Source organism: Parasteatoda tepidariorum, chromosome 7 (assembly GCF_043381705.1).
Source record: "Parasteatoda tepidariorum isolate YZ-2023 chromosome 7, CAS_Ptep_4.0, whole genome shotgun sequence".
Lineage (NCBI taxonomy): Eukaryota > Metazoa > Arthropoda > Arachnida > Araneae > Theridiidae > Parasteatoda > Parasteatoda tepidariorum.
The window spans coordinates 78,143,121-78,166,070 of NC_092210.1; the positions used below are offsets into that span (position 1 = coordinate 78,143,121).

Consider the following 22,950-nt stretch of genomic DNA (forward strand, 5'->3'; position numbering starts at 1 on the left):
AATTTTCCTCCACAAATAAAGAAAATGTCGCTAATAAAATATATAATTGTTGTAATCCTATGTAACAACAATTTTTCAATAATCTTTACGAAACTAACGATTTACTGGATTTGAAAATTAATCAACTGTACTTTTAAAAAAATATATATAAACTTAGGAAATCAGAATACGTAATAATATACGAAGAAATCAAAGATAAATAATTTTACTCACTAGCGATATATAGATAACTTTATGCCAACATATTAGTTCAAATGGGGAAAAGTTTTTAATGTTCATATTTCATATTTCATATAATGTCCATATTTTTAAAAATGCCAATATAGATGTTAAGATGAAAAAGCTCACAACTCTCGATCTCTCTCTTTTTTTAGCACAAGCATATAAAATAAAGATCTCTAAAAATTAAAATTAAAATAAAATTTCCTTCAAAGAAAAGGGCTAAATAATTATGAAAGCAAAAAAAAAGCGAGAAAAAAAATCACTAAAAAGTACTTAAGATTGCAGGGACAATCAATTAAATTAGAATTTCAAAGAAAAAAAAATTGTGTTAAATTTATTAATAAAAACTGCCCTTTAAGTTTGTCAAACTTCACACTTTATAGTTGCATTTCTGCAATCCCTGTCAGTTATTATTTTACTAGAAGTAAAAAAAAAAATAATTCTCGAATTTTATTATTCTTTAAAATTTCAACGCATTTCCTGTTCATTTTTCTACATTCCTTCAAAATTTCAAATCTTATAGTTTTTTTGCAGCAAAACAAATTGTTCGTAAAATTAATTAAAGCAAAAAGAAAGAACAAATTTGCAAAAAATTAGTTCCAAAAATTACTATAACTTTCGAACAAATTGGAATTTAGAAATGAAGCGCGTGCTTTGTCTACAAATGAAATAACATCAAGTCAAACTTCAAGTATTAAGTCTCATTTCTGCAGGTGGCAGAATAGACCGACTGGCATTTAATTTACAAGTGTTTTTTTTCTAATGTCGCTTGCCAATCCCGCAAATCTACTTGGTGAAACAAGTCGAATTTAAAGCAGAGGGTGCATTTTTTGTTTTTCAATGACGCTATCTATGGCTAAGAATACGACTTCAGCCGCACTCAGTTCACAGCCCGTTTATAGGGCGGATCCATTCATAAATCCATTCATTCATCCACAGATTAAAATTTTGATCTGAACCGGAGAATGATCAATCTCCAATTCAGTAAGATCCCAGAGATATGATTTGTTATGGGAACATGGAGAACTTTGCGATCTGACAGATTTAACCTGCACCAGTCATTAAGTATTGAGAAAAACTTTCCTTCGTGGAGGACTTATCAATTACACTTGTAGTACAAACATATATGGGTGATTCTCACGAAACATGAAATTCACTGTCCCTTGCTCCAAAATCTAATACTATAATACTAAAAGAACTTTTTTTTAAAAACAAATTAATGAATAACATTGCTGTTAGTATTTTAAAATGACTTTGCACTAGCATTGACTGTTTTGTATACTTAAAATTTTTTTTATTGAATATCAAAATGTCTTTTTCCGGGCATGTCCCAAACAATATTTCCAATAATAACTAGCTTCAAAACTTCCCATACATTTTTCAAAATAAAATTTTTTTTTTATCTTATCCTATGTAAGCATTTCTGGAATATACGCAGAGGGTATTGTTTACTAAAACTTCGTTTAAAATAATTTTTTTCTGTCAATAATTTGTTTGTCCCATGAAATCTGTCATTTTCCTGGCTACTTTTATTTAGTGATTTATAACCAAAATAGATAGCGCCAGGAATCAATATCTTATGTCAATAGATTGATTAGATACCCTCCTATCTGAACATGTCTTGTTGCATGAATAAAGAGCCAATTTTCTGGTTCAAAATCTATTTCAAAAATTTTTCCAAGGAGAGTAGGTTTTTATGCTGTCATTTTCCTGGCTTCTTGAAATCTTTAATTACAAAAACTACATAGATTTATCTGAGTTATTTAAAGAAATACTGTTATTTTCTGCAGAATATAAACGTCTTCGGCCAAAATATTAAAGTAAAGTTATATGCTATAAAATAGCGAATTTGTCATTATCCTGGCTGTCATTTTCCTGGCTTATGAATGCCAGGACATTGAAGTGTTACCAGAAATTCTTTTTAACTGCTAATACTGTAAAGAGGGAAAGCAAATATTAACCTAATACCAAGTTTATGTATGATTGTAATATGCTTGGATATAATCAAAGTTATTTATTTATTTAATGATTGATCACAATTTTATTCTGTACATATCAGCAACAAAATTTTTGTTGTTTCCTTCTACAGGGATTAAAAGAATTAATTTAAGCAATTTATGGTCCATCTAACATAAAGGCGTAAGTTGAGTTACTTACCATTAACTTAAAAGGACTTTTTTTTAAACTTCTAAGCTAATATGCCATTTTCCTGGTGACATTTAGTGTTTGGTGAATTTTCATTTTTTTTCTCGAGCAAATGTCAATAAACTACACTGCTGTCTATAAGATATTAATAAGTGTAGCTAAAGAAGTATACAAAAAAGTTTTTAGATTGTTTTGAAGACTTCAAATTTGAAGACATTTTTTGGTCCGAATTGTCATGTTTCGTGAGAATCACACATATATCAACCAGGTTATATCGGCCAATATATATGTTTGTGTCACAAATATAATAAGTCCTCCACGAAGGCATATTTCTCCCAATACTAGATCCAGGAGATACCTTGTTTTCTGGATTTTGTTCGAAGTTATAAGGATACGCAGTTGAACATTAGTAGTCATGAACATAAGACTTGGGTCGATTGTTCAACGATGGTTTTAAAATAAAAAGTATAATTGATAAAAACAAATCTTTATTTTTTTTCCATCGTACTCCCTATACAAATTTCTAAGTATTTTTGTTATTTCAAGTTTCTAAGTCTTAAAGTTTTTATTTTATTTTATTTTATTCTACTTGCAATTCGTTCCCCCATTCAAAATTTTTAGTGTACTTTATTATTTTACTTGCAATTTGTTTTCCTACCAACTTAATTTAATTATCCTACTTGCAATTTGTTTTTCTTGCTGCTGTGCACTTAATTTTAATCATACTCTCAATTTTCTTTAACCTTTCTAGATTTAGTAGCGCATTTTATTATCCTACTTACAATTTATTTCCCTACTTACATTTTGCTATTCAGTGCACAAAAAAATAAACGGACCAACCTGAACTACTTTTTATCCAATCAATGGATCTCCACGTTCTAATGGTTCAACAACATGTTATTAACTATATGCGAATTATTTAATGCAAGCGATATTTCAAGTTACGAAATCAGACGCAAAAACGTACTTTCTTTGAATAAACATATCATTTTTTTTTGATGGATTCGAATTTTTATCCCCAAGATATAGGGATGAACCCCAATCTGGGAAATACAGTCCCCATAGTTTGGCCAGGAAAGTTATACAAAGTTCACATCCTAAAGGATGTTAATTTTACTTTTTGCGGATTTATTAAAATGTCGAGAAATGTTTTATTGAGTGGAATTTTTTTTACACGCAATTAAAAAACTAATTCATCCAGAGATAATTCAACTCTAAAAATAATTTTTATTAAATAATTATTTTCTTCATTATTTTATTTAATAGAGTAGAATCAATTTAAAATTGTACGCCATACAATTTTTTGCATCATTTTAAAGAAGGCAATTTTACATTGGAAATTGCAGAATTTGAGCGAAATCGGTTGAATAGTTCCTGAGAAATCAAATTTTAAATGCACGACTTTTTGAAATTCGATTTCTCGGAAACTATTCGATCAATTTCGTTCGAATTTTGTAATTTATCATTAAACATTGCATTCTTTAAAATTATGTCAAAAATTGTAAACCCTAAAATTCAATATTTTTGATAATTATTAAATAAAAATAATAAAACATAATAAATATTTATTTAAAGTTATTTTTTTGCATTGCATGAAATTATCTTTTGATAAATTAATTTATAATTGGGTGCAAAAATTATTCAATTCGCGGAAGAAGTTCTCGAGATATGGTGAAAAGCACAAAAAGTAAAATTAACATTAAGGGGACCAAACTTTGGACCGCACTCCTGACGAAACTATTGGGACCACAGTAGGAGTCAGAACTCCGAAACTCTAGGGAAAAAAAAAGATATGCATATTCAGAGAAAGTACGTTTGCACTAATTAGCATATTTAAGATCAATCGCTTGAACAATTAAGAATAAGTCCTAAAACGTGAATATTCAACCATTCGATCAAAAGTTATTCATGGTGGTTTGTTTTTATTTTGTGCACTGTACTCTTCAATGTCCAACTCGATAGAAGTTTCTCTGCTTAAATTTGGCCGGGCACTTTCTTATCCTATTTGAACTAGTTGGAAAAATTCATTACTTTGTAATTTGAATTCATACTTGGATTTTGTCTTTAATTTTATTAGACTGTATTGTTTTTTATTCTTTTTGAATATTTTCGTATTTAGAAATATAAATAAGACTTAATGTAGAAAAATGTTTCAGAGAAAAATAACTAATAGAAAAAAAGTCATTAAACTTTCTTATTCTCCAAAAAATATTAATTGCTAAAAGATATAGTAGTAAGAGTTAATATGAAATCTGATAGCTAGTTTTTAGTTTATCTTCAATTTGCCACCACTTTTAATTTTTTTAAGTTTCATTAAGTAAATCAACGTAAATTAATCACAAAAAACTGTACCTTCACGTTGTATTGTTTACACACACACGCACACACACACACACACACACACACACACACACACGCGCACACACATATACACACACANCACACACACACACACACACACACACACACACACACAAATAGATTAATAGGAATATAGAAAAAGACGGATATATATATTCGTCTTTTTCTATATTCCTATTAATCTATTTTCAATTTAAAATTTTTTTTAAAGTATTCGAGACACTCTTTACAATTTTTTTCTGTTTTTTTCATTTCTTCGAAATTTATTCCAAGATTTCCAAATGGTTTTCATAAAATAAATGACCGAAGATGCAAAGCTTGAGAGCTAAAAATGAATTTCTGTGAATTATAAATGTATATAAATGAATAAATAAAACTTATAAATAAAAACACTGACAGATCTAGTTCTAAAGTTTTTTAAATTTGAATTTATTTGAATAACACTACATTGTTAGAAGACTGTAGAGTGTACAGTTTGAAATGCAGCAGTAAATAAAAGAAAACAAAAACTTTTTAGATTTTCTTACATTAGTTCTTGAAACAGTTCTCGGTTTCAAATTATGTTTGATACATTAAAGGAATGAAATTCTGCATAACTATCTTGTTTAAACACCATCAAAGAACACAAAATTCTGAAATGTTAAGCCTATTATAATGTTTTCTCTGAAAATAAAGAGTACAACAGACTAAGAAAGTTTTTATTTTCCTATATTTAAAATAACTTGTACGTACATTATTATCTAGGGACTTATAAATAATTTATAATTACTCATATATTTAGCTTAAAAATGATTTGCTTATTTCTTCAATGGATTTCCCTTTTGTTTCAGGTAGATAAAGCACACCAAAAATAGTACCTGCAAACGAAAAAAATCCAAAAGTCCAGTATAATCCATAATACCCAATATAAGTTACTAAAATATCAAAACTCTTTGTGACAATGAATCCAAAAATTGATAAAGATACGATACTCATAGTCAATACAGCACTTCTATAATGAATCGGCACTAATTCTGGTGGCATCACGATTCCACAAGGGCCGAAACCAAACGAGAAAGCTGTAATATAGAGCAATAATCCAGCCAACGGAATCCATTCTACAGCACTTACATCGTACTCACGTTTCTGGAAAAGCTTAAAAGCTCCTAGAATTACCAACGATAGAGTCATCATGCTCCCAGACGATATGAATAATACACGCCGACCTAATTTATCTATAAACACAGTGCTAAAAATCGTGGCAGCAACTTGAACAGCAGCAAAAATTGTTGCAGATGTTTGTGGATCCATGGATCCTCCTGAGTTTTTAAAGATTTCGACAGTGTACGAGGTTACTGCGTTGATTCCTGAAAATTGCTGGAAGAAAAAAATGGCTATAGCAATCGCCGTCGGCTTATAAAGAGTTGGATCTTTAAAACTAGCAATTGAGATCCCTAACTGAGATTGTTCCTGCTGGTTCTTGGACAAGTTAAGAAACTCTGCTTTAAAATCAGAGTTTCTTCCCCTGAGGAACTTTAAACTTCTTATAGCTTCTTTTTCGTTTGAGTTTCTAATTAACCACTGAGGAGATTCTGGCATGAAGAACATTAAGCAAGTAGATATGGTTAGTAAAATGGCAGATATCATGGCCATCCACGACCATCGGAGTCCAAAGCCAAAACAAGCCATGATAAGTACACCAATGACATAAGCCAGTTGGAACCCAGCTGCTATGATTCCACGATTTTCCACAGTAGCGATTTCAACACAATATGCAGGAATAACGACTGAGGCCATTCCATAGCTGAATCCTGTAAGTAATCGACCACAATATATCCATGTTAATGTAGGGGCATAGACTACCATTAACCAGCTGATAAGGTATGGAGTAGAGAGGCATATGATGACGGCTTTTCGACCATACTTATGGGATAAGAAACCTATAAAAACAAGAATTTTATGAGGATCAAATAAAGTAAGAAAAAACAACGCCTAAAAATACAAAAATAATGCAATTAATATAGACAGTTAGTCGGTTTTGCGCTGTAACAAGCGCCATCATCAGTGTTAAAATCCTGATTCTGTAATGTATTTCTTGCAGTACCGAAAAAATTCCGTTATCTATATTTTTGACGCATTACACGCATTTTCTTTTTTATTTATGGCTATAGCAAAAAGATACTCTTTTTTATAGGGATTTTGCAAGAAGTTTTATTATTTGCAACATTTAATTGCACAAAATATAAAGGATTCCAAGATTTGGATTATTTCATTTGTAATTAAAATAGTTCTTTAAATATAATGTGTGATGGTCTGATGGTTGGTAAGGATACGGACATAATGGTAAGATCCGAAGTGAAAATTATGCTTTGATTTACCATCATATCGGAAACTCCTTTTCTCAAATGCTCTTTGACACGTAACAAGATTTTATGGATGTATCATTTAAGTCATACAAGAAAAATTGAAAGATGAATAATAAACTATTACACAAAATTAACAATTTATTAATATAACGTTACTGTTATTAATTGTGGATATACAATTGCTCAGTATCTTTAATGATGCATACAATTGTATGAAAAGTAATTCATTTTTATTCCTTAACCCTTCGTCCAAGACTAGATTTTCTAAACTTTATTTAATAATTCGACAGATATCTTTTTTGGATTGTTTTGTACCAAACTACGCCGATTAAAAATAAAATAAAACAATAAACCTTGATTTTATATAAATGCGTATTTTTTGTAACATTCATACTTATATTTTTTTGAGAAATATCTTTATTTTTAAAATAACTATCGTAGTTTTATGTGAATAAACGCTTAAGAAAAGATAAAAACTAAAACAGGTTAAAAAAAGTGTATTACTAAATTTTTAGAGCCTCGCTATTGTAATATCTTTAATAAAATACCTGCTTATGTTTTAACTTCACCCTAAAACTATTATGAACTTTAAATACAAAATTTTATTGGTTAACACAATTTATGAAATATATCTATAGATTTTTATAAATTATCTATACATAATTTTAAAAAAAACCAATGATTTGTGGGATTTCAATTGATATTAAACCAGGGTTTAAGCTGAGTCTAAAAATTCATTAGCAAAAAAGCTAAAATCTGAAAAAAAGTTTTAGCAAAATGCTAAAATGCCATTAGGCTTATAAAATTACTTTATATCAAACAAGTACTGTAAGTTATCTGACAAAGAATAGCTTAATGTACAAGAATATCAAAAAGAATACCTATAACAAAAAAAAACACATTTATTATTTATCAAAACATTTTGGTTTATAATTAACAATCTTCCTTTCTTTCATGTTTGCCCATTTTACAAATGCTTCTTGAAAGTTAAATGCACTTTCAGGGCCCTCAATATTAATCATTAACAAATTGTTTACATGGTTGATTAACAACCTGTTTCGAATATTAGTTTTAATCAAATTAAGGCAGNCCCTGGAAAATGTATTTGTATTAATAATGTATGTGAATGCGTCATAATGTAATTTCAGAAGAGAAACAAATCATTTGATATTCACAAGAGACGTACCTTGACATAACCTTAAATCCGTCGCATTGTCCGTGGGATTGTTTTCACTCATTTTTTACAATTGTTATCCACTAAGTTTGAAAGTAAAAAATACTATCCTAATAAATTGTATGTGTATCAAAACAAACTAAAAAAATATTTATAGAAAAACAATACTTTTATTATTTTTATGCTAGTGAGAACCAAAACAATCTGGAAATGAATGCGGGAAAACTGGATCCTACCACGTGATTTCCCGGCCAATAAAAATGTAGCGTTAAACGTTTAACGCAACCTTGTTGGAAGTCGCATAAGAAGTATAACTTCAAAAACTTGTATTACTAAATATTTAGAGCCTCGTTATTGTTATATCTTTAATAAAATACCTGCTTATGTTTTAACTTTGTCGTAAAACTATTATGAATTTTAAATGCAAAACTTTATTGGTTTATACAATTTATGAATTGCATAAATTATTGATTTATGCAAATTATTTATACATAATTTTAAAACAAACAATGATTTGTGGGATTTCAATTGATATTAATCTAATATTCAAAGTTAAAATTCCAGTAAAAAAATTCACTTATGCAATTATTTTATATGCATTAAGTTCCAATATCTCTTAGAATCGTAGATTTCGGCCAATTTAATATGTTTTAGAAAATTTCGGACTATTAGTCTGAGACAGTTTTGGACCCTAAATCCCATATGTCCAGTCCAAAATCAGTTTAAGAGGTCTGAAACCTAAACCCTGATCACAATTTAAACAAGTTTAAAGATCAAATACAGTAGTGAACAAAGAGTGTAACGATTTCTCTTCATTTTATGCGATTTAAATGTTAAGCTGGAAAAGTTAAATATCTAAAAATGCCTTTATTTTAAAATAAAAAGGTATGTAAATCAAAATAATTATTTTCCCTATGTAAACGTAGCAAAAAATAGACCTTTAATCCAGAAATATTTTTGCGACTTCGCTTAAAACAGCATATTTATTTATTTTAGCATTATTCAAAAAATATCTCGACAGCATTAAAAAAAAAGAAAATTCTAGTTTACTTCAATAAAAAGAACTTTTTAATTACTGTGAATTTTTTGTAAACCTTTCAAAAGAATTATGGAGGATTTTTGGAGGATTATCAGGTCTTAGGTACATTGCCTTACAGAAGGTTAAAAGGTGCACAAAAGGAGAACAAAAGTATTTAGTTCATAAAGCAGAGCAAAAAAAGTGAATACTTTAAAAATTTTTGATTCGTCAGACCCCATTAGTTCAGACAAAAAGTGGTTAAAAGTTTTGACCCGTAGATGATAATTAAATTTTTGCATATTTCACATTTTTTCTGATCCTGTTTATCCAAAAATAATTCCATACTAAGAAAATATTCTTTTTTTAAATTATTTACTATTTTTTATTATTTACTATATTAGTGATAGAAAAGTTTTTTGAATTGGCAAGTATACCAATAAGTACATAAACTCAATGCACGTAATTTTGAATGACAAAATACAAAAGTTTAGGAAAATCTCTGAAAATATAAAAATTTAAGAATGAGTCTTCTTCGAGATGGCAACATACGCAAAACGTGAAATTAACATTAAAACATTATTATAACGTTCGACTGCTCTCCCGACTTAATTAATTGGACCCTATTTTCCAGGTTGCAGCTCCCCTCCATTATTTAAAGAATCCGAATACGACAAAGAACAGTTACGTTTATTCATAGAAAGCACATTTCAGTATACAAGAAAGGAACAACTATTGCCCAAGCATCTCGTTGCTCCATCTCTCTGCACTCATTTAAATTGCTGGTCGGAAACCAATTCCGGAACATGCTTTCAGAGAATTTCCGTAAAAGAAATATACATAAAACCTGGTTCAACCATATTTTAACTATGCAAGCTTTGTCGCCTTGGGGAGGACATGGACCTGCCCCATATTTCCGTCTGTCCTGCGCTCATCTCCACTACTGTGCGTGGACGCCATTGGGAGGCTAGGGCCCGTATGGGCTAAGCATGTCACTATGCACTCAATTCTATTTATCTCTTTTGGTCTTGTTTTTCTTGTTATTTTATCCTTTTTGTTCTTTTAAATTGGCCTGACATTTGAAAAAAAAATTTTCAGTATCTTATTTTGTAATTTAAAATATTTATGATCACATCATATTTAAGGTTGTGCCTTCGAACTAATAAAATTGTATGTTAGTACGTGAAAACTCAATCGTTAGGTCAAAAATTAATAAAATATTCCGTTTTTTTTCTAATATTTTTCACTCTACAGTGTGCAAAATAAAAAACAGACCACTCTGAATAACTTTTGCTCTAATGATTGATCACGTTCTAGGACTCAATTTCAATGGTTCAAGAGGGAAACTCTGAATACTCTTCTTTTTTTCGACGGATTCGCATTTCTGACCACCAAAATATGAATGATAGCCTTAATCTGGGAAATATAGTCCTAATAACTTGGTCAAGAGAGCAGTCCAAAGTTTGGACCTCTTAATGTTAATTTTACTTTTTGCATATTTCGCAATACCTCTGGAACTTTTAAAATGGATTGAAAAATTTTCACTCACAATTATAAAAATCATTTACCCAAAGATAATTTCAAGTAAACAAATTATTTTTAGTAAATATGTAATGTTGACTATTTTATTTAATAATGGTCTAAAAAATTATGAATTGTAAGGTATACATTTTAGAGAATTTAATTTTATATTTCAAAATACAAAATTTGAGCGATATTGGTCGAATAGTTTCTGAGAAATAAAATTTTAAAAATACGTCTTCTTTGAAATTCGATTTCTCAGGAACTATTCGTTCGATTTCGCCCAAATTTTGTATTTTACTGTTTAAAATTACATTCTTTGAAATGATGTAAGTTGCACATGTTACAATTCAAATTTTTTTAGACAAATAATTAATAAAATGATAAAAAAATGATAAATATTGATTGAAAAAAATATTTTTTGCATGGAATTATCTTTGGATATGCGAATTTAATTATAAAATGGTGAGCAAAATTTTTCAATTCGCTTTAAAATGTCTCAAAACATGATGAAATACTCAAAAAGTAAAATTAACATTAATGGATACAAACTTTGAATTGCTCTCCTGATCAAACTATTGGGACTATATAACCCATATTGAGGCTATCATTTATGTTTTGGTTGTCAAAAATCCGAATCCGTCGGTTAACAAAGCGTTTAATCTGAGAAAGTACATTTTTGCGTAAGATTTCGTAATTTAAAATATCCCCTGCACTCATAAATTAGTATATTTAGCATATTAGATAGCAACCCCTCAAACCTTTACGATTGAGTCCCAGAACGTGAAGATCCGATCATTAGATCAAAAGTTATTTTTAATATTCCTAATATTCATCAGCGTCACTAACTATATATATATATATATTTCTCTTACACGGCGACGAAAAAAAGCCTCATTACAACTCCCCGAATGGCAACGATAGAAAAACGACCAATGATTGCCGCTAAAAATGTCACATGCCAAATCTAGATAAGATGGCTCAACATATAGCGCTTTTAAAAACGGAAACTGAAAGAACCAGAGAGAACATAAGCTAGGCAGAAGTGAGTAGTCTTTGTCGACAGTTCCCTATTTTAGTATTTAGTCGAAAGCGCTTTTTTCACAAATTTATATATTACGAACTTATTTGGCGATTTTTGATTTATATTACGAATTTATTTGTTTATGCAGGTTTTTCCATTGTAATTCACTTATTTCAATTTTTAATAGACTTAANAGCACTTTACGGTAGCACAGTTTAACGAGGACCAATACCGCACACCCTCGGTTCCTACGCAGACTTAAGTTTTTATACTATAGCTCATTTCTAATAGGTTTAACGAATTACATGACATTTATTTGAATTCAAGTTTATTTTAATGACTTAGTATTTACTGAAAAGATGTAATTTTTTTTTGAAAAAAAAGTTGTCATATGGATTTGAAAGATTGTTTTGAATTCTTAGGTACATTGCAAATGCACAAAATTCTAAGTTAGTAGCGAGCGAAGCAAACCATATAAGATTACGTAGCAATTTTCGGGGGTTGGCGAGCGTTAGCGAGCAGGGGGAGCAGCCCACTGGTATATTTTATTACAGTCATTAGTATATTTATAGAATCCTGCAAATGTATTTTATAATTATTCGTCTTTATGCTAATTTAAGTATCATTTTTACAACAGACATCAATGAAAATTCCAAATCAGTTACGTAATCTTTCTTTTTCATTGATTGAGTGCTATTTTTAGTAGAAACTAATGGACTTGATTTCCTAATCCTTTTCCGATAACTTTTACCAGCGAAAATTGTAATAGTTGGGTTACGGCCGTATTCTCTTATAATTAACATGATCTAAAATACGCCGTTTAGTGATACATTTACTTCCCTCCCCTTTAATTCATAAGACATTTATTGTGAAAACGTAGAAAGTAATTTGAAATTCATAGAGTTTGTGCTGTTGGCAAGTGTACCGAAATTACTAGTTAAATCTGTACTTTGAGATGGAACCTTTACATTTAAATTTTCTATGAGCAGGTTTGTTTTATAGTACATTTTACTTAACTATTGATATCTATAGGTCTGTTTAGATTTTTAAGAAAATGTTGATGTTTGTTGATGTAAGTTAAAGATGTTTTCGAAGATGTTGTAGATGATCTGAGGATTGTTTACTAAATTGCTTCTGTATGCATTGAAAAATTCAGAATTAATAGCTTTAAAGACTTAAATAACTTTCTAAAACCCAGCGTATAATATGCATGGCAACATTTAGTTTAATGTTAGTACAATGACAACATTTAATTAAAAAAAACAAGATTAATTAAGATTAAGAAAAAATTAAGATTTAAGATTAAAAAAGAGCGGGAAAAGTACTTATGCTTTTAGGCAGTAAAATCTGAAAATTGATTGTTACAAAATGGTTATCTATGTTGATATATACTTCAATTTAACTTCATTGGTCAGTATTTTGAATTAAAATGAGTGATTATAAGAAAGTTAAGATACGGAAGTTAAAAATTACAATTAACCATTTGCAAAGATTTTAGGCGTTTAAAATTCTTATTATTTGAGTCTAGTGGATTTTTCCTTGTGGCAAAATCCACTAAAAAATGCTAAAACTTAAAATGTATCAAAATTTTTATGGAATTATTGAAAGCAGCTAAAATAAAGTTTAGTCGCTGAATTTTTTTAACAGAAAAATATTTCAACGGATTTATGAGTTTAAGTTTTCTTTCTTTTAAACTGTATATTAGTAAAAAAACGCTTTTTCTACCAATATTTAAAGGGTCGGGTCTCATGAGTTTATCCCTTTGACACAAATGGGACCTCTTATATATTTTTTTCTGTCTCTCTAATTACAAGTAGAAATATATTTTGGTACATTTAATTATAAGTCTAGTAGTTACTAAAAAAATCTGTTAGATTATTGGAATTATATTTATACTTAAATATAAAATCCAAAAAGAGTAAGACTTTTTTTTTCATTTATGTTCAAAAATTTATCAGTAATTAATTTTATAAATTAAAGAAATTTCAATGATGTATAACTGTTTCTCTGAGTTCCAAATGACTGTAAATAAGTTCAAATTTGAAAAATTATTGTTCGGAAGTAAGCCGTGTTAAGAAGATCTTACTTTTAACGTAGAAAAAGACACAAGTGTTTCGTGCTATTTTTCATAACCAAAAATTATTAAAAGGTTAAACATGTTATTTTTCACTTATTTCTATCAATACAAAATAATGAAAAAAATATTAAAAATATGTTTAATGAAAATTCTATGGCAAAGAGTTAAAGCCTACTGCATGTAAGTTCTTTAGTATGACTCATCTTTTTACTAAAATGGTTTTTAAATTGCTCATTAAGCAATCTTTTAGGATTTTAGGTATTTTCATATTTAGTGTATAATTCCAATATAGTACTATTTGGATTCTGAAACCGTTTGCTCGATGTGCATTTATCCAATATATATATGTATTTTTATTATATTTCATTATATACTACTATTCCTTTGTTCTGCAAACATATTTATTCATTTCTATGTATTTATTCTACATCCAATTATTCTATATTGAAGTATTATTTTTTTGTTTCGAAATACATTTCAAATTTTTTTTGATTGACCAATTTTCCACAATTTTCAGCTTCTGAATTTTAAACATTGTATTTATCTACGCTATCCTATATTTACTAAGTTTCAAGTCTGTGTGGAGAATCAGTTTTTAATTAAGGAACTTTCAAAAGTTAAATATGATATTAAAAAAATGCAATACAAATAAACAAATAAATAAATAAAATCAAATGGATCAATTACAAAATAAACATTATTTATGTTTTCAGGTTGTATCATTTTCCTTTTTTAATCAAGTTGAAATCAATATATTAGTTAAAAATTAAATATTTTTATTTATTGTCATGTACAAAATATTCTCATATTTTATTACAAGTATTAGAGTTAAATAGATTTTATTGTTCCGGAAGTTAGTTGAAACACTGTAAAAAATTTTTAAAGGTTTATTTTATTCTATATTTATTTAAAAAAATTTCATTTTTAATGAATTTCTAATAAAGAAAGAGAAATTAAAGATACGGATCCCTTTTAATTAAGTTTATTACTAGCTGAATACCCGTTCTTAGTACGGGTTGTAGAAAAATTTTTTTCAGTAAAGTAGTACTGAACAACACTACAAAATCATACATGGAACTGAAAAAAAAAGGCAGACACAATTAATAAAGCTTAAAATAATTTTCAATCATTTATTTAAATTATTATCATTTGTTGCCCTTCTAGGTGGTTTTACGTTATTAAATCGTAGATAAAACGTTTTTTGTAGTTCATCTCATCAGAATATAGATTTACTGAACTCCAGTCTCATTTGTCATGATGTGCACTGCTCGCGACCTACTCAGCCAAATTTACCACTATCAAGTAATTTTTTCCAGTACCTTTCCTTTGAGTGAGGCCGTAAGACACCCCTCAGTAGCGGTATTACAGCTGCTCAGTAATTTCATTAATTACCAAATATATCAGTATAATAATTTTATCGGTGGTTGCAAACTGAAGCCGAAACTTTAAAAACTAATAGATTTCTGATAAGATGTTAACTTGGTTTTTAGAGCATGACCAGTGGTGGAGAAAATTTATTTTAATTCTCATTCATTAAAATATTAATACACTATCTTTTATATCCCTGGAAAATATATTTTCAGAAACTACGTAAAATCCGTTGTGGAATTCTTATTAAAACTACACCAATTACTTAAATACCAGTAGTATGTATTACCGAAATTAATTAAGCGTTAACTGCGTATGATGAATTTTTCTTCTTCTTAAGCAATAAGCACTTTTTAATACATAAGTTATTCTTTTATCTCAATTAATAAATTTACTGATATTAATTAATCAATTGTGTCAATAATAGTACCTTTACTCAATAAATTTTTCGTTTTAGTCAATAGCTTATTTCCTTTATTTAATATGCCTATGTTACCGAAGTAAGTTGAGCATCATTGGCGTAAATAATAGTGCGGCGATTTTGTGTAATTCTCCTAAACGAATTAGCACCACTTTGCTATTAATTTTGCCTTTCAATGCTAGTTACATACTATTGCAATAACTATATTTTTTCCTTTCAATTTTCGTTGATTTTTAACTATTTACTTTTATCCCAACATATTTAAAAGATATACTATGAACAAAATAAAAACGTGGTATCAGATATCCTTAGAAATATCAATTTGGTAAGGTAAACCATACATGCTACCACGTTAAATTTAATCACTGAATTTATCCGGCATAAAAAAATAATTAAATATTAAAGTAAGTATTAAAAATTTTTTGATTGTATAGAGCTGCAAGCAAGCAAATATCAGTGATGTTATAATTAAAATATTTATAAAAAAAACAGAATCGTCTATAGTGTAATTTAAAACAATAGCTAAAGCGTAACAAATCAGAAAAATCCATTTCGTTTTCTGCTCTAATCGTCCGAACGGTTTGCAGTAGAATATTCTAATTTCAGCAGTAACCTTCTCCCTGCTTCGAGCTATCAGTATGCCAAATTTCCTTGCTCTCAGTCGGATAATTTGGGAGTCTATATTGGCCACACAGACAAAAAATACATTATTTTTTTAATATTTTTGGATAATAAGTTTAACTATTGTAACTTTATCAAATATGATTAAAGAAATGAATGATTTACATAATTTTCAAATTCTAAACACAAAAAGTGTAAATCATGCAATGTAATCTGTCATTGGTTCCACGAAAACTGCATTCTTTGGTATCTGTTTACGCAATTGGTACTAATAAGAATTTCTGAATTGTTTTAGTGCAGGATTGTTTACTTTAATTTTGTTTTGTTACAGTAAAGTGCAATTTAACATCGCTTATCTTTATTAATTGTTTGTGAGGCCACTTTCTAGATTAGATATCGTTGAAAGTAACTGGTTTATTCGATATTTATCGATAGGTATCTTTTATAATGAATGAAATTATGTAATTTCTACAAACTATTAAAATAGCAGATAACATTTCACGTTTTCCTGACATAGTTGTTCCCTTTACCACCAAGAGTTAGTTTAGAGTGACTAGCAATTTTAAAGTAAGATTTATGGGAGCTAGAAAATAAAGGAGAAAATTTCATCAGAAAAAAAAGTTTTTATTATTTCATTTATTTAATTTTTCTTTTATTTTTCTATTCTTCCTTATTGGTGTTAAAAATTGCGATGGTGCTTTGAACTTCTAGTCATGTTCTAATCAATGGTATGCTTAGTTAATCTGAACAATTAACCGTATACACTTTTACAGGTTATGTTTTTGTTTTTAACGCCTTTTTTTATTTTCCGAAGCTGTAAGTGCACATCTTAAGCTGAGAAGTCTATCAAAGAAATTGTATTTATAAAGTTTTTTCCAAAACCAAATGATTTCTAAAACTTTTTATCAGCAAGATAATGACCGTGCGCATATAGATTTCTTTTTCTTGTAGAGGAGTGTTTTTGCTTTGACAATGTGTCTCGTGGGCGATATATCCCTCCATGCAAACTACATCTTTGGGTGCACGACATTTTAGAAATCAGATTCCAAAATTTGATTGTTATAAAAACCCGAGTCTTGTGTAAACACATTGGATGCAAATTAAAGGTTTTCGGTCAAAAGGTACAGATACACAAATTTCAACTTGTCATAACAGGCGTTAAAAATTAAGTCACATATGCCGCTTTATATTATAAGACTTATCATTTTTATATTTCATTTAACTTAGTATTTCCAAAAATCCCGCTTAAATTAGATTTTTTTTTAAAAATTTATGAGCATCAGCACAATATATTTGTTAAAATTTCTGATTTGTTAAAACAAATTACAAATCGGGGAATATGAACTAGAATAAATTTTCTCTTGATTGGTAATTTTAAAATATCGATTTTGAACAAGATGAATGTTCGTGCAAAATATCCTTAGGAAACAGTAATACGAACATTAATTAAACAAACATGATTCTTTTTTTACTGAACGTGAGATCCACTAGACGGTAAAAGTATAAATTTTCAGTAAGTGACTCTGTTTTTGTTGTTGTTTCTAAAGCCACTTGATAACACCAGCAAGGCTGCTCGGTGAAACCAAGCGAATTTTAGGCAGATGGTGCGCTTCTTGTTTTCCAGTAGCGCCATCTATGACAAAGAATATGTCTTTAGCCACACACACGTCACAGCCCGTTTTTAGGGAGGACAAATTGATACATCCATTTATTCGTGCACGGACCGCAATTTTCACCTGAACTGGAGAACAATCAATCTCCAATTAGTCAAACCCCAGAGGTATTGATCTGTTATGGGAACATGAAGGGCTTTGTGCCCCATCAAATTTAACGTGTACCAGTCGCCATTTACTACACGAAGAGTCTTCGGAAGGTAGGGATCAAACTCACGACCTCACGTTCATGGGACGAACACCCTAGCAACCAGGCTATCAATCCCCTGTAAATGACTCTTGATTGAATATGTACTATGGAAAGGAAAAAGAAGTTCGTTTAATATCCCAACCGTTTGGTGGGCCAAGGACCTGACATAGAATCTCACTAATGAAAGACAATTCACGAACTTAAATGCCAGAATTAAGAAGTATTTATCAAATCTTCTAATGTAACATAAATGAGTCCTGATGGCTCAGGGGATAGAGCATTCGCCTTCCAATAAGGTGAGTCGGGTTCGAATCCCAGCGATGGCTGGTTGAAACATATACCGCATCTGGTTTACACCGACCACAGTGCTGACGTAAAATATCTTCAGTGGTAGACGGATCATGGGTTAGAGTTCCCTTGCCGTTAAGCTAACAGGGGGAGCTTTTCGTTTTTTCCCCTCCACATGGAATGCAAATGCCGGTTAGTTCCATCAAAAGTTCTCTGCGAAGGCAAATTTATCCCTATACTTGATCCAGGAGATCCCTTGTCTTCTGGAACGGGTTCAAAATTTCAGGGCTATGGATTTGAACATTAGTAGTCGTAAACTCAAATTCAACGACGGTTATAAAATAAAATAAAATGTAACATAAATGTGGGTTAAATTCACTCAAAGTCAAAGAATTTTTAAAAAAGACATAATCTTAAAGCAAACTTTTGACTCGAGGTTTCCTTTTTCTTCTAATAATATTCAAAATTACTAAGCAACAAAGAGGATACCTGAGTATTCCATGCGAATCGGTCATAATTTATATTACAAGTCGTTTTCTAAGATATAAAAATGAAAACTTTTTTTATTTATTTAGAAGTAATTATTGAGTTATAAATTCCAAAAACTGAAATTTGGCTCCTTGAGTGAGTTTTATTTATTCTGCCGAGTTCTTTTCCTTCGCTTAAATCAAGACTTACAACCTTAATAGAAAACCTTTGCATTTACATTTTGAAAGGCAAAAATTAAAAGATTAAAGTATTCAAAAATGGAAATTTTTTAAAAGTAACATCTGCAGTTACTGCATAATTCTGCATGTTAAGAGTATCTTTTTAAAAAATATAACTTCTTTACCGAATTAGAGTATTAACGAAAATTTATTTGAAAAGTATTGCATTTCAAGTATCTAAGAAATGATTCCTACAGCACCAGTCATTAATGCATATTTGGTGAAATCTTTACTATTATTTATACATTTCCCCTAACTCACATTTTTTATGTCCAATGTGTATTAACCAAAAAAAATTTTTGAATAAAAATTCGAGTATCTTCCTTATAATATGGAATAGTTACGGTCCATACACACTAAAAATCCCTAAAAAAATTTAAAATTTTGAAATAGATATCTAAATTATTCACTTACCAGACAATATATTACCAAAACTACTCGTGACTGTGGGCAGACTAGCAATCCACGTGATTTGAGAAAGAGTTATCCCATAGAATCGACTTCCATATCTTTGCATATCCACAGACGCCGGAGCTGTAAAGGAAGCGGCTAAGCCTAAGACTACACAATACATTAGCGCTGAAACAGCTGCAAAATATGTGAACTTCAGATTCCGAGGCGGACAGTTCTTAATGTTTTTAGTTTCAGAATAAGGAAAATCCATTTCTTTTTCTTCAGACACAACACATTTCAGTGGAGTAGACATTAAATTGCNCAGATTTTTAACTTCGAGAACTATAAAAAAGACGATAAACTAAGACCAATAGCCGCTCATTTCACCTCCCACGCCTCATACCACAACTATCAGCACAAATAATAGTCTTCAATTCCAGCATCTATAGTCTACATCAATAATCCAAAGTATCAATAGTCCACAGCATCAAACACTTTACCAATACTGAAATCCTGACCTATGTTACTTCACGTTGACAATCAAACTACAGCCATTCACAGATTACAGCAAGTTGCTCTTATTATTTTCATTTTCTTTCAGTTATGCAAGCAAGGTGCTTGTCTCCCTGTAACAGCCACCCCATAGACTGCTGAACTCAAACTATCTTTTATTTTAACTTTTTATACTATTTCATGATGTATGGGATATGGGCCTTCTGCGCGGCCCAGGTGCCCAATTTTTTATAAATAAATAAAGAAAGAAAAGTAACATCTGCAGTTACTGCATAATTCTGCATGTTAAGAGTATCTTTTTACAAAATATAACTATCCTTACTGAATTAGAGTTTTAACGAAAATTTATTTGAAAAGTATTGCATTTTAAGTATCTAAGAAATGATTCTTACAACCATTATTTATACATTTCCCCTAACTCACATTTTTTGTGTTCAATGTGTATTAACCAAAAAAAAATTGTGAGTAAAAATTCGAGTATCTTCCTTACAATATGGAAGAGTTAAGGCAGAGTCCCTACACACTAAAAATCCTTAAAAAAATTTACATTTCAAAATAGATATCTAAATTATTTACTTACCAGACAATATATTACCAAAACTACTCGTGACTGTGGGCAGACTTGCAATCCACGTGATTTGAGAAAGAGTTATCCCATAGAATCGACTTCCATATCTTTGCATATCCACAGACGCCGGAGCTGTAAAGGAAGCGGCTAAGCCTAAGACTACACAATACATTAGCGCTGAAACAGCTGCAAAATATGTGAACTTCAGATTCCGAGGCGGACAGTTCTTAATGTTTTTAGTTTCAGAATAAGGAAAATCCATTTCTTTTTCTTCAGACACAACACATTTCAGTGGAGTAGACATTAAATTGCTAAAATTGCTTGCAGAAGCATTGAAGAAGGATTTTGACTGGGACAGCATTTGCATTTAATGATCATCGTCCTCTAAAAGATATTTCACCTATTTAGTTTAAACAATTGATTTCGTAAAAACGATTTAAATCCTAGTTTTTATGAAATAAAGAAGTTCAATAAATTCAATAAAATTAAACTTTTTCATAGAGAAAGTTTGGCTTGGCAGAAAGGAAATAACATAAATCTTGTGATTTTTTATCGTCACCTCGCGTTCATCAGTTATATAAAAATGACAGAATAGTAAAAATACCGAAACTGGAATTTTTTTTTTTGAATTGATAAGAAATGCTTTTAAAAAGAAACAATATGTGTTGTTATCAAAGCAAATGTGCGATAAGCTTTAGGTGACGCATTATCAAAATGGAATTACAAAACAAATCTTTATTTCTGGAAAGGATTCTATTTGTAAATAGAACAAAGCTCAGACCCGTGGAACTTAGAAAAATAAACATTCCTACAAATGGGATAAAACAGCTTTGCTTAAGGGATGTTTTGCCTTTTATTGCGAATGCCAAATGCAAGATTCTAAGATTAATAAGATTTCTTTAGAAAAATTGAAAAATTGATTTTTTTTTCATGATAAGTTCTCTACGTTTTGCTTTGATCCAAGATAAGAAATAACTAAAATTCGAAATATATCTCAAATTTAATAACAGAAATTTTTTGAAAAAGAAATATAGTTGCAATGCTACGTTGCCATATACGATGCTTTTTAAGATAAATCGAAAATTGTTTGTTTTAAACGCATAGCCAAATTTGACTGTTAGTGCTTTTTCTTCCTTATAACACGCCTCTTCCTTTTCCTCCTGCCTCAAAAAATTGCTGTACAAAAACTATTTGTGAGTTGAGTAAAACTACAAAATAAAGTTTAAATATAAGGAACTTGTTGCTTTTAAAATAAATTTTCAATCTAACTTTGATTTCAAAACTAATTTTTTCTTTAAAAAATCTCCAGAAGTTTTATTTATATTTGAATGTATTAATTCAATATTCGAAAAATTCCAACAATAATAATAAACCTACTTTTTAAAATTTATTCTACATATATTCTTTAAAAAATTTCTACTACCAGCATCAAATTTTTAATTTAATTTGTTTCAAAACGCTTAATAAAGATGAATAAATAATAAACCTTTTTCGAAAATATTATTTATTTATGATAACATAAATAATATTTAAGATTTTACATGTTTAGCATATCAATTATTTCCCTTCAACTTATTTTCTTTCTCATATATTTAAAAATAAATAAATTAAATTGAAATTAAAATAAAAGTTTGTTTTTTTGTGTTGAAACTTTGCTTCATAAAAATGACAATGAAGTAATTAAAAGCAACTTAATAAGCGCACAACTTTTGAGAAAAGAAAGACAAATTTTAATAAGAACGATCTTTTCGGGAATGACTAAAATTTAAAACAAGTTATGAACGAGCGTATAAAACAAATACTGAAAAAAAGAGCATAAAAATTATTATTTCAATTAACACGTTTTTTAAATAGCTGGTGGCAATTCCTTTATATTTTAATAAGTAACGACCGTAACTTGTAAAGGCGAAAATACTTTGAGTTCGCATTAATTAAAACTAAAAGTGTAGCTGAAATAAAATGTAAAAACATTGAGATGCAAGTTTTTACAAATTAATTAATTTGATTAAAGTCCCTTTGGCTCCAAGAATGAAGTGTTATTTTGCTGACTTGATTCGAAAATTGAAATACTGTAGACTAATTTAAGGACTTCGTAAATTAAATACGAAGCCTAACCAAGCTATAACTATCAAAGAAGGAAAAGTTTTTAAAAGATAATTATTCTACAAATGAAACAAGACTTTCAAAAACTTTTATAAATATAAAAATGCGATAAAAAATTTACTAAGGATAGGGTGAATAAAAATAGTAATAAAATTTCAGTTTGCTATCACAGATATATATATAAAAACAGTTGTTAATAAGACCATAAAAATTCTCTGATA

The 22,950-nt window shown here is 29.2% G+C and overlaps 1 protein-coding gene and 1 long non-coding RNA gene across 3 annotated transcripts in view; one reads left to right on the forward strand and one right to left on the reverse strand.

The window, feature by feature from the left end:
- LOC139426072 (uncharacterized) overlaps positions 1 to 7,442 on the forward strand; it is a 46,231-nt gene extending 38,789 nt beyond the window's left edge. Inside the window, exon 2 of the long non-coding RNA XR_011637349.1 lies at positions 5,559 to 7,442. This is a non-coding gene — a long non-coding RNA (uncharacterized lncRNA). The remainder of the gene's footprint in view (positions 1 to 5,558) is intronic.
- Positions 5,413 to 21,260, reverse strand: LOC107444310 (facilitated trehalose transporter Tret1). Of its 2 annotated transcripts, none has more exons than XM_016058418.4 (2): positions 20,639 to 21,260; positions 5,413 to 6,647 (listed from the first exon to the last, which is right to left on the reverse strand). In XM_016058418.4, the coding sequence occupies exons 1-2, from the start codon at positions 20,991 to 20,993 to the stop codon at positions 5,506 to 5,508; spliced, it is 1,497 nt and encodes a 498-aa protein (XP_015913904.2). In that variant the 5' UTR covers positions 20,994 to 21,260; the 3' UTR covers positions 5,413 to 5,505. The 2 variants fall into 2 exon arrangements, with proteins under 2 accessions (XP_015913904.2, XP_042895578.2); XM_043039644.2 differs by lacking the exon at positions 20,639 to 21,260 and adding an exon at positions 19,567 to 19,866.
- Positions 21,261 to 22,950: the final 1,690 nt, after the last annotated feature.